This window comes from Botrytis porri (assembly GCF_014898465.1).
Source record: "Botrytis porri strain MUCL 3234 chromosome Unknown BPOR_002, whole genome shotgun sequence".
NCBI classification, from domain to species: Eukaryota; Fungi; Ascomycota; class Leotiomycetes; order Helotiales; family Sclerotiniaceae; genus Botrytis; species Botrytis porri.
In genome coordinates, this window is record NW_024066076.1 from 154,326 (window position 1) to 167,507 (window position 13,182).

Sequence of the window (13,182 nt, forward strand, 5' to 3'; positions counted from 1 at the left end):
AAATATATATTTTATTTTTAATCTATTTTTTCTTTATAAATTTTATAGATTTGAAATTAAAAAAATTGAAAATTTTAAACTTGTAACACTTTTCTCGTATAAAATATGCGATTTTTAAAAAAAAAAAAATTATAATTCTTATCTTCAATAACTTATAACTCTATAAATAAAATATTTAAAAATAAACTAGCTCTATTTATATATAATTAAATTAATTCTAAGTCGATTTTGAATTCTTTTTATCATTTTATGTGAGGTTTTAGTAAAGAAATAGGGGTCTTAAAAGCTGAAAAATTAATGGTTTTAGCAGGGAAATCGAAATCTGTGCGGTGAGGAGGTTCCAGAACTCTTACATAAAGCAACCTCCCCTCCCCCTCAAAACTTCCCCAAATAACCCATCCCCAAAATCAAATCCCACCATACACCATATCCACCCCAATCTTTCAAACCCCCACCCAAACAACCCCCTCCACAAAACCATGAACACCACCTCTCTCTATGACGACTCAAACACCACAGTCTGGCAAGCCACCTGGGAAGCCGACCGCATACGATTCACCATCTCCAATAGCATCAAATTACAATGGCAGGTTAATACTACCATCATCTTGATGCATATTTGGTGTGTTCATTTTGTAATTTGCTTTGTTGCTATTGAGGTTGCTACGATGTTATTTTTTTGTTGTGCTTCTATTTCTAGGAGGAAAAGTAGGAGGAGAAATCGAGAAGCCTTGCGGAGATGAAAGTAGAGGGTTGTGAAGAATATGTATTCTCTCTCAACGATAGGGCTTGAGAGAAAGGATTTTATACGCAGACTGCATGTCCACGGAAAGCGATGATGGTCGGTGGAAAGGCCTTTTTAGATTAGGACTATAGCAATTGAAGCGTATTCTAGAAGCCAGTCGAAGAATTGAAGCCTAGCGAGCCTTATATACATCTTGCATTCTATTCGATGGGCAATTTCGTATCGCATGCTCCGTCTAGGCTGAAAGTAATTGTGAGATGCGGAGGAGAACATGTTCGACCGACGACGAAAACCTTTTACCATATATCGAACCTCCTAGATATGAGAATCGCCTTAAAACCCTAAATCTTAGATTAACAGGGCGAGAAATCATAAGACCATGACGGAGAAATTCTATCTACCATGCTTCGAATCAAGAAAATCCAAATTTGGTACAGGCACCAAGACACACGAAAACGACGACGGAGACATGGGATTTATATTTGGGCCCCCAAATTTCCAGACTCACATACCACATATCGAAATCTTCGATACCCAAAAAAACTCAGGATTTAAGATCAATTCCATTGTGTGGGGTATTTAAATGTTTAAATATGATTTATGTTCTAAGGACGTATATGTATATGACTATCATGTTTCTAGAGAAAAGGTTACGCGAGGGATATTTTACGGATACAATGAGGTGGTTTGGTAGAATTCTAATCCTTTCGGTTGCTTTCACCAAAGTATCAAACCAAATTGTTATTTGAGGATTATATCGGGTATGAGATGAAATTGGGTTTCTAGATACGAAATATAGTGATTCAAGGGCACGGTATCGATTTGGGAGTAAATAGGTTTTTATATGTAATAATAAATCAGTGAATTTCATCCCCTTGAGGTCTCTAATACATGGCTATCTATTAGAAATCAGGGTGTCCAGTAGTCTGAACTGTAGTCCAAGAATTAAACACATTAGAATATTCTATTTCTTTTCATAAGTATTTGACATATTGCGACAATTGAATCGATTTGAATCAATGAACTCATGAATTCAACAATCGTGTCCGCGCAATCTTAACCCTATGATCTTGAAGTAGGCTACAGTCCGGATCATTGAGAACACTATCCAAGTCCAATGTTCCCCAAATGAGTATGAGTCTTTAATACATTATGCCTCTCAGTCTAGATCTGACATGTGATATAGCCTGTGATCTATGCCTACGATCAAACTGTATGAGACTCAACTGAAAAGTGTAGTATATAAATCCTAGCGGGTACCCTTGAAAATTCAGACCCGGGAGACTTCAATAGAACTAGATATTCTTTACAATTTCGTATCATTTCTTGATTCATCAGATTTACGGTCAGAGAGAGGTATGCATGCCTAGCAGGATATATATTACGCTATTCTTCCACAACTTATCTAATAATATACCCAAAAAGAGAATCACAGCAAACATCCGACGCGGCCCCTCGCCCTGAGAAATACATGCAACGTCCCATTGAGAGGCCATAGATTTCCCAACTCACAAATCCAAGCGTCGACGCTTTTCTACTAACACCTACCAACAGAATTTGGGAATATCCAACTGACTCATCCACTCGAGAGCTTCGTACTATCTAGATAAGTCGAAGGATGTCAAAAGAAACAGGCGGAGAGAATCTCCTCGGATAGGGAGATAACTATGCTTGAAATCTGAGTATCTTTGAATTCGCCACGTTAAAGTATATGTATGATTCGGGGCTGCACTCCGCACAAAGACAGACCCAAGCAAGATAAATCACCAATCAATTTTTGCGCATCAAATAAGTAGACAAATAGGATTTATAATTTGAATCTGAAATTAGTTAATATTGGCCATAGCCAGATATTCGTAACCTTCATGTATTGTAACGCGCTCCTTCATCTGAACTAAATCGCTTGAACTTTCGTGCTTCTAAACATACGTTCCGACACCTATAACCTATAATTCCTAACATCCTGTCCTAGTTCAACTCCTTGGATCCAGCTTTCATCTCCACTCTCATTTCATCAACATCAAGAAATTCCCAGGCTCGCAATCTCACCTTGCTCATTGGAATTTTGAGCACCAAGTTTATATGAGCACTTCCACCTCATCTTCACCTGATCACCCTTCCCGTGCTCCACACCTTGAAGGTAAATCTTTTGAGTGATGCCCGAATTTTGATGGGGATCAAGTCTCCGTCCACTTTGAGGTTGGAGTCGAAGTGTAAAGCCCTTTTATAGTGTTAGTATCTTTGAATCACATTGAAGATAGATAAAGAAACAATACCTTTGTGACTGCTGCTTGAAATGTTAAATCAGATATTGGTTCATTTGAATTATTTGAGAATGCAATTGATAAAGTAATGACATCAGGTGTAGTAGGTTCGCGAGTAGCATTTAAGAATATTTTGACGTTGGTATTACTAATGGTTAAATCGTTGGTAGATGGAAGACCCTCGGGTAACGCAGAAGAAAATGCCCATTCATCATCATCCGCTGCAGGTGCTGGGGCATTCGCTGCATGTGATACCGGGGGTTTGGGGTTTGCGAAATCGAAAATGGAGCCAGACTGTTGAGGGGTAGATTGCTTTGATGGGGATTTGAGAGCAGCGAATGGATCAATGTTTGATGGGGGAGGTCTCGCGGCTGCAGCTTGTTGCTGTTGTTGTTGCTGTTGGAAGAGGGATGGTTGTGGAGTGACAGGTTTTGAAGGTGGCTGTGATCCGAATGCAGAAAACGCAGAATAATCGGGTTTCACAGGTAAATTTGAAGGTACCGGAGATCTGATTGGTGTTGGACCTCTAGCAGTACTGTTTTCAGTTGTTGAAGACATTAAAGCAGGCCCAGGAATATCTAGAGCGTGTTAGAGTGATGAAATTTAATCATAATGGGCAACTCACTGGTATTGTTCCCAAACCCAAGGGAGATGCCACCCTCTTGACTATATGAGGAATCTCCCATAGACAGGCCCAACAAGTCATTTTCTAAATCACCTGGTTGGGATGTGCTCGCCGGAGCATTATTCATAGACGAACTTCCATTGGTCTCCGGCTCTCCATCAAAATCGATCAAAGAAAGTTCATTTGCGGAATTCTTACTAACCCCTGTACTGGTACCAAGGGTGCCCTTGGCAATCTTCAAAGCTGCATCCACGTCGCCCTTCTTCATCAACTTATACCGCTCCACAGTACGATGGATACTATCATTAATTTCAAGAAGCTTTGCGACAGCTTCATGATCATCCGATTCCTCTTCGCACATCTTTTGTATTTTGGGATGAGCACTTTGAAGAGCTGATGCAAGTTCCTCGTAGACATCTCCCTCCGTCATAACATCTCCGGGCTTGAATTCTTCCAATCGTTCTTCCAGTAATCTCGCTTTCTGTTGTACTTTTCCGACTTCTTCTGCTGCTTTGGCTCGGTAATCCGTTTTCGATCTGGTATCATACCCAGCCATAATTTTCATCAACCTATTGGCTTCTTGCAAATCCTCGGGACCACCACGACGAATTAGTTCCTGCAATTTCGCAGATTGTGCCGCCTTTTCTTCTTCCTCCATCTCTTCAGCGGATTTTAAATTCTATAACATCGTCAGTATTCCATCGAAGTGCCCCATACCCAGATCCACCACTCAACTTACATCGCTTGGATTAAGCACCGCAGCATCCTCCACCCTAACTTCCGGGAATACATATCCTTTGTAACTCAATAACCTATGCATATCCCTTATGAAACCTAAATCCTCCTTGTACCTCGAAGTCTGACATATTGTTCCCCTCCATTCTTCGATAGCTTCCAAAATCTTCATCTGGACTTTACTCGGTCTGATAGGTGGTCGTTCCGGAAACCTCCTTACCAATTCATTCAGAAACTCTTTTGTGCTGATCTGCAAATGAAATGGATAACCGCAATTCTTCACACAAATGTCCAATAGGTTAAGTGCTAATATCGCAACATTTGGGTTGCGATGATTAATATAATTGACAATTGCAATAGCTGCTTCCCGTGGCGCATTTCCCTTTTTCGAGTTTATGAGATCGGAAATTTCGAGGTTCATAGCAAGATTTGGCTCGTAATTTTCAGGGGAACAAGCTTGCTGGATATATCGTTGGAGAGGGGAGGGTCCTGGATCTCCCATCATAGAGAACCTGTCTCGTGCCGCCATTCTTGCGGAAGCTGCCTCCATTTGGAGGTATGTTCTCCTATACTACCAAGCGGAATGGTTATGGATTGTAAAAAAAAGGGTTGACTGTAAGAACTTCGTCGATGAGCTGATGCGGCGCGATAATAGAGAGAGTTGTAATGAGCTCAGTGGGGTGGACACGATTGGACTTTGGAATGATGAGAGAGTGCTTAGTCATCACTATTCGCAAGGCTGGAACATTTCTTGGCTCCCCACGTCGATTTTTATGTCACATCATACATTTACTCTCTTTTTTGTAAATAAATCACCACATATTAAAGTTTATCTGCACATTCACATCATGGTTCGACATAAGAAAGATAACTTCTCTTCTCGAGGCAAGAAATATAGTAATCCTCCACGAACTCGAGGCCCTCGCAATAACTCCGACGATGAATCACAACCCCGCTCTTCTCGCCCTCCATTCAAAGCCGCATGTTGGGATCTTGGTCACTGCGATCCAAAACGATGTTCCGGAAAGAAACTTATGAAGCTTAATCTTATGCGAGAGCTACATGTTGGTCAGAAACATCAAGGTGTTATTATATCTCCAAATGCGAAAGCTACAATATCCCCGGCAGATCGTGAAATCATGCAACAATACGGTGCTGCGGTTGTAGAATGTTCATGGGCTCGTACAGCAGAAGTTCCTTGGACTAAGATAGGTGGAAAATGCGAGAGACTATTACCATACCTCGTCGCCGCGAACTCAGTCAATTATGGCAAACCTTGGAGGCTAAATTGTGTGGAGGCTTTGGGAGCTGCGTTCTATATATGTGGTTTCGAGGATTGGGCAGAACAAATATTAGAACCATTCAACTACGGCAGATCATTCCTGGATATTAACTCGAGTTTATTGAAACGATATGCAGCATGCAAGGACGAAGCAGAGATAAAGAAAGCCCAGGAAGTTTGGATGGAGAAATTAGAGAGAGAATATAAAGAGAGTAGAGAGGGTGGTGCGGATGGTGAAGATGACATTTGGAAAAGTGGAAACACGAATCATAGATTACCTGAAAGTTCAGAGGATGAGGATGAGGATGATGAAGAAGACGAAGAAGGAAAAGACAGTGACGACGAAGTCGATGGAATTTATCTCGGTAAAGAACAACCAAAAAAGAAACCCATATCCGAAGATGATGATGAGGAGGAGGAGGAGGTTGAAGATAAGGATCCTTTTGCCATTTCTGATGATGAGGATGATGATGAAGAAATGGCAGAACTCCGTCGAAGAGTCCTTGCCTCCAAACCATTTGCCAACCCACAAATTTCCAGTCAAAAGGTCGCACCAGAAAAGATCTCAAGGCCAGTACCATTGAAAGAGGATTCTGAAGTCGAAGCGGATTCTGATAATGGAGAAGATGATGAATTTGACAACATTATCGATGCTACCCCTGTCACCGATAGGACAGGTATAATAGCAAAAGAGAAAGCCAAAACCGTATCTCCAACGATTGCCAGTGCTACATTTTCAAGGACGGTCGTTGGGGCACCAAAGAAGTGGTAACTAAAAAGTGGTAGGTAGCTTTATTACAGATTCAATAAATTTAGAGCTCTTCCCAGTTTCAAACCCTATGATTGTCCCAATTGATATCATTGTCCGGATTCATATTACACAATCGCTCTCACATTCTCATTTTACCATATAGCCTTATTATTGAGTCTAGTAAAGAGAGCCTACGCCATACAGAAATGGCCCGTGTGAACCTTGGCAGGATGATCCTCTCGCCGGCCCTGAAATAGTTAGCTTTCGCCACGTATAGAGCGGCTTAATAGTGTGATCAAGGATAATGAGAACAGCTGGTTCGGAGAAGGCCAGTGCAATCTACAGAAATAATGGTGTGTGTTCAGAGCAAGGCCACTGTTTCACACATGATTTCCTGGAGAACTTATCGTTGGAGTATGATTTTGAGTAGGTACTTGGTGCGGTTACAATGTGATGCGCAGAGTCGACTCTTTTTATGTCAACACAACTGCGCAGCAGTACGAAGTACTCGATGTTTCTTTCGGTATGCTTTTTCGTCAGTTAAGAAATCATCATCACATTGGACTACCTCGACTAAACAAGTTCATTAAATCGGCACGGCGAACAAGACACATTCTTGTGCCACTACAAATGATTGCCAAATTTACTTCTCAGTCCTATAAACTCCTTGAAATACAATCCCTCAATTCATGACGAACATTAAAAGCACTTGGAACCTTATTTTGCAAGCCCCAGTTGCCCCGCCTTGACTCTGGAAGTTTCTGATCTTATTTTACAGGCGAAATAATTGATAAAAAATTGACCGAGATCCGCAGTGCCTGCTGGTTCCGGTCGCTCGATGTCTATTTCATAGCTAATGATTCACTTTGCAGGCTCGAATGTTGGATAATATTCAGATTCTTTCACAATTTATATATGTAGCTAGGGATACATAAAATTTCGGCTCTAGAAACGGTTCTCAATTTTCTGAACCAAAATTCTAGATTAAATACCTAATAATCATTTTACAGCCGTATATAAATTCAACATTACCACATTTTCTCCTGACCACTGTGGCCCGGATGAGAATGATGCAACTCAGATTACTCAATTCTGCAACCATCAAGATAACATCCCCTAAAGTTGTAATCAAAAATACCTTAGAACAATCTAGTGGTACGCCGGAAGAGATGGTAGACCTAAAATGGTTTAGCCTCATTTAAACGAGTTCTCCTATTTCAACCGGACTCAAGATCATCGCATCATGTACCGACACTAATTGTCTAATGTCTAGTCTGTCACTAACTTCACAGCCCTAAATGTTTCCTACATGTATGATTTTTCAGGTTCTTATCAAAAAATGTATATTCTTTATTTTATTCCAAACTTAAGCACAAACTAGAACTAATTCCCCTCTATTTTGATACGGTACAATAGTATCCCCGCCATCTACAAAGCCATCGAATTCAATTATCTCAAATTTCAAGTCTTTGTAACGTCAAATCTCAGCTTTCCCACTCGGAATGATGAATTTACCAAATTCGATTTCACAAGTCATTTACTGGTTAGCGGCTTTACTCGCTAACGTAAGTCATGGCGTAATGCGTCTAATGGCGTAATGCGTCTAATTGCGGGGAACCACTCTATTAAAATCTCAATTACTCAACAATCAACTATAATACAATCTCCAGTATCACTTTCAGATTCATCTTCAACTTCTTCTCCAATATCCTCTTCAGTTTCAGTTTCATATTCAATTACTTTCCCTTTCCCTTTTCCTTTTTTCATTGTCTGTACCTTAGTAGCTTTTTCGACTTCCACTACTGCATCACATAATTCTTGCGTAGAAATATGAAAATGACCCTTCAAAACTAGTCTCTTTCCTTTCTTACGTATCGTACGTTTCTTAATAATAGCTCGTAAATTATTCGCATCGTGTTGGTGAACAATACTTTGAGCTCGAAGTTGCTCACTCCCAATCGTCAATTTTCGAATGTATTGACGAACCGGGGTTGAAAGAGTCGTATCATTTTCAATTGTTGAATTTAAAAGGTTATTTGCTGTTTGTAAGATTGCTACATCCGGGGGTGAGCTATTGACGAAGACTTGGTTAAAAATATCAAATTGGGTTGGTTCTTTGGATATTTCGACTTCGGGGGTAAACTCTCGACCCAGTGTACGGAACACTCTCTGTGGATTAAATGGATGTAACCCAGCTCCCCGCCATGCCGATTCGATATTTTGATGATGGCATACGTCGGCTCGAGCTTTAATATATGCCTCCATCCATTCAATCTTTTGTATTCGTACAAGTTGAGCTTGATTCAAATCAGAAAGTGCTGCGGTGAGCCGTTTTTTTCAATGGACCGAAAACCGCAACATCAAGTGGCTGAAGCAAATGCGAGGTATGAGGAGGAAGTATAAGAAGTACAATTCGATTTTGAAGGCAGTGAGCTATAAAGCTTCCACTAATATGAGAATCGTGGCCATCGCAGATGAGAAGCCGATATTTGCCACCTGCTTTTGCACGAGTTGCAGGTTCGAAAACGCGTTTTAGCCATTCTAATCCATGAAGATTGCTTGTCCAGCCCTTTGTATTTGCTGAAAAGAACCAGCTACCAAGAACTTCCTTCGGAATCCAATTTTGAAGGACATTTTTACCTTTAAAAATCCCGAGTGGTGGAAGAATGGATCCATCCGCACAAATACACTCTACCATTGAAATCCACTCTTGACGGCCTGGATGTGCTTGATGTTTTGTACGAAGTGTAGAATCGATAATAATTCGAGTTGATTCCATTGTCCCAATTGAATGTCCAGATTCATCCATATTATATTCGTCTTTCTTCTCAATTCCATAATCCTGAATCGCTTTTTGATACGCGTCAAACCAAGTACTACATGTTTCCCTGGTTGCACCATCCATTCTTACAGATTCAATTCGACGGCCAATAACAACTGTAAGATGAGGATGTCGTTTGATAAATCGTGGAACCCATTCATGACCAAGAAGGTGTTGTGGTGGGAGTTCAAGGGAGTCAAATGAGGGGCATTCCAAATTATAAGTCCGTTTTGAACGTAACTCCTCAGCCAATTCTTTTAACAACTGATGGCCTGGTGAATAGCCGCTAATTGTCAATTGCTTATCCACTTAAGAAGTACATTCTCTTGTACAGCAGAAAGTTTCTGTTGCGATTGACGTGCTTCAGAACGCGATGAACCCCCTTTGACGCGTCGCGTCACAGTATCTTTAGAAAGCCCCAGTTCTTTTGCAGCTTCATATAAAGACTTATACTTTCCATTTTGAACTCCTAATACTGCTTCAGAAAGTCGAGATTCCATTTCCTGCACTTTTAAACTTTTTCGACGGACCATTGTTGAATTGTTGCTTTTTTGATGGGGTGGTCCCCCACAATTAGACGCATTACGCCATTAGACGCATTACGCCATGACTTACGTTACTTCTAAGCCCAAGAACCAAAATTTTACAGAAATAATTATGGATCAAATTAAAGAACGTACTAGGAGAAATGACCTTGTAATTCGTCGTCAAGTCATGAGTACGAAGGAGAAAATGAGTGTATTCATGGAGAAAGTTTTGTTCTTCGTGACTAATGGATCTGTTCCTGGGTAAATTCGGGCGTTGGTTGTGCTTGTCTTCTGATATCTAGGCAATAGTCCTAGTCGATTTCTCATACCTCAGATTTGAGTACCTTTCATGAGTGTTAATTATCTTTTTGATCATAGCACTGCGATTGAGCTTCGGTCTAGTAATGGGGTTAATGGTCTCAAAGGCCTGGTCATTCTGAAATCAGGAGCCTACCATGAGACGGAGCAATGGTATTTATTTGGGATTGCTCATAATGTAACTGGGCAGGGAAAAATACGTTATTCAGTCTCTTCTGAAAAAGTGACATATTTTGATCTGGATACCCCCTACTAGAAGAGATTTCATGAACAACTCAACTTGAAGAAATGAAGTATTTATCTACTGTGGAAATATTAAATTGTAATTAATTTCTACTGATGCGATGACCAGATATCCAGCATGAAAAGAAACGGATGACCCTAGCTCTCCCAGTGACTCAGCTCCTGTCAGGAAAAAAAGTCAATTCAAGCCACACGAACTTCGACATCGATTCATGATCACCTGATTCTAGAAAGACAGAGCCGTAGATTCGACGTGCGGTTGTCAAGATCCGGTACGGCGCTAGCTATGTCTAGTACGGTCAACGATTAACCACTAAGTCTGAATCAGACTCAATCAAGAAAAGTATCTCGCCCTCGAACGATTGCCCATAAATAAAACCATCTAGACAACCCCGTCAAATTTTTATGAGATTCCATCCTTAAAAGTTTCATAAGTTTACATCCAATTGCCCAAACATCATTTCCAAACCACATCAAACGAACCATCCTTCACGTCACATCTCATCCAATCATCAAAATGGTCTGTCTCTGTTTGGGGTCCTTCTTTTCGAAGTTGTTTCACAACCGACATCAAAAATGTATCCAAAAACAGGCTCAAAAAAAAGCCCAAATCAAAGTCGATAAAGAAACCAAACTCAATACCGAAATGAACCGCCAAAGTAATGTTATTACAGAACAAAGACTCGGAATGAGAGAGATTACTGAGGAGGAATATGATAGAGGAATCATTGACTATCGAACATACAAACCAATCACCATTACCGTGATTGATGTCCATGGAGTTACGCATGTTCAGGAAGTTATCGATTTCAATCCTTCGGTCTCTTTGGGTGAGGTTACACAACCAGAAAGAGTCGAGATGGCGGGGGAAGAGCTTAGTGGATCTCAGGAAAAAGTAGAGATGGTAGAAGATAATCACACGGCTATCACTGGGGAATTGAATGCAAGGGGGAGTCTGCAGATGGTGAAAGACAACCCCACCACTATCACCAAGGAATCGAGTGATAAGGAACGTTTACGAATGGTAGAAGACAATCACCCTTCTGTTACCGAACAATCGAGCGACAGAGAAAGCCTACAGATTCTAGACAACAATCACCCCGCTATAATCAACGACCCAAGCGATAAAGAAAGTCTCGAAATGATAGCCATAGATATGAACGGTCATGAAACCCGCATCAGATGGCGTGGTATCATGACACCAGAGCGAAAGAAAAGCTATGAATCTATGCGCTAGTTTCTTGGGTGCTTGTAATCTGGAGATTTGCGATACCTTTTCGGTATCACTAGCGGGTGTGTAGTCTGATGGGACTTCAAGAACGAACTTGGAGATATCTCTTGATAAATTGATTGATATATCTCAGGAGTACTTGTACTGCTCCATTACGAATTAAATAATCAATAAAGGAACGCTGATATCAAATAATTGAAAAGTGAATACGTTGAGAATTTCATGTGTTGAGAAGTGTCCCGTCAGGCTATACATCTATTGTACCCAAAAGTTTGTCGACACTATATCTGAATTTAGTTGGTTAGTAGTGATATGAAGTTCCACGCTTTAAAGTACTTGCGGAGTGACAAGAATGACATATCTTGCCCTAGATAGAAATATATAAAGTGATGTTTCCCCTTGAAATTTTAGAAAGTCATAATTCACATCAAATCAGATCAGATCAGATCAGATCACTACTTCCACTCCCAAAATCCTCATCGAAATCTCATCTTCTATTAATCCGATTCCAGTTCCCACCTCATCTCCACCATCCACCCCCAAATGCCCTTTTCAATCCGCTCATCCCTCAATCGCCTACACGGCCGCCACTGTCGGCCCTGTAAAACCGACATCTACAACCCCCAACTCCCCAACAAGAAAAAGATCCCCCAAGAAACCATCTCCTTCCAATCCCTCGTCGAAAAGTCCTACACCGCCACCATTTGCGCCAAACCCTACATCATCAAACGAAGCCTCCATGTTATCGTCGGCCAACCGATTACTGTGCACCTCACCTACACCAAAAATAAACACGAGCACGAACATCTCTATTTCGATTGGGGGAAACCGGAGAGGCGGAATTTGGATTTCCAAAAGGAAGCAATTGACATCCAAGAAGATCGTGGGAGATCGTGGGAGCTGGCTGAGAGGGTTTCGCCGGAAAAGGGGAAGAAAATGGTGATTAAAAGGGGGTTTGTGGTTACGCCTGTTGATACGGATATTTGTCGTAGTGTGTATCCGAGTAGTCCGACGAGATATTGGAAGGCGAAACATAGTTTGTGGAGGGAATATGTGGATTTGTAGATTTGGTATCATGATGTTTAATTTCATATTTTGAGGGGACATGGATTGGATATTTTATCATCTTGGGGGCGCCGGAGCGGGGAAAATCATGTATCGATGGAGTTATGGGTATTATTAAGGGATCGAATATTTTTATCACATGGAGAGATATAGTTTCAATGTAATGCGCACATGATTGTAGAATTTGTAGAAAGAAATTGTTATCGTGATAAAACTGAAATGACCTTTTCCCAATCCTGAGAAGATGTGACTAGAACGTCTTGTGTAGAGCTAGATAGGTACTAATCGATATACTAAGCGAACTCAATCTCGTTAAACCCCTCCTTGATTTTCCGACTTGGGTATTTATCGAACTCTGACTGGATAATGAAAATAAACGTATCAGCGGGTTGATTTGGAGTCACTAGGACTTACTGAGGTTTTGACAGATGGTGATGTTTCGTTTATGTGTGAGTTGAAAATATGCCTCTTAATTGCGACATCAATTATCAGGAAGTTAAAAAGTCCGTATGGACACCATCAGCAGAATTAGAGACACTGGAAAACGAGAGATCGATTATCTTTCAAGTCAGATA

General features: G+C 40.8%; 4 protein-coding genes across 4 annotated transcripts; 3 read left to right on the forward strand and 1 right to left on the reverse strand.

Moving 5' to 3' along the window:
* Positions 1–2,765: 2,765 nt before the first annotated feature.
* On the reverse strand, positions 2,766–4,919 carry EAF01_001133 (uncharacterized protein; the record flags this gene model as incomplete). Its single annotated transcript, XM_038909383.1, has 4 exons — positions 2,766–2,966; positions 3,022–3,587; positions 3,635–4,313; positions 4,374–4,919. The coding sequence occupies 4 exons, from the start codon at positions 4,917–4,919 to the stop codon at positions 2,766–2,768; spliced, it is 1,992 nt and encodes a 663-aa protein (XP_038774195.1).
* Positions 4,920–5,217: 298 nt separating this feature from the next.
* Positions 5,218–6,423, forward strand: EAF01_001134 (uncharacterized protein; the record flags this gene model as incomplete). Its single annotated transcript, XM_038909384.1, has 1 exon — positions 5,218–6,423. The coding sequence occupies one exon, from the start codon at positions 5,218–5,220 to the stop codon at positions 6,421–6,423; it is 1,206 nt and encodes a 401-aa protein (XP_038774196.1).
* A 4,405-nt stretch (positions 6,424–10,828) lies between these two features.
* EAF01_001135 (uncharacterized protein) lies at positions 10,829–11,548 on the forward strand (the record flags this gene model as incomplete). Its single annotated transcript, XM_038909385.1, has 1 exon — positions 10,829–11,548. One exon carries the CDS (start codon positions 10,829–10,831, stop codon positions 11,546–11,548), a length of 720 nt encoding a protein of 239 aa, XP_038774197.1.
* Positions 11,549–12,085: 537 nt separating this feature from the next.
* EAF01_001136 (uncharacterized protein) lies at positions 12,086–12,607 on the forward strand (the record flags this gene model as incomplete). Its single annotated transcript, XM_038909386.1, has 1 exon — positions 12,086–12,607. One exon carries the CDS (start codon positions 12,086–12,088, stop codon positions 12,605–12,607), a length of 522 nt encoding a protein of 173 aa, XP_038774198.1.
* Between the last annotated feature and the right edge of the window lie 575 nt (positions 12,608–13,182).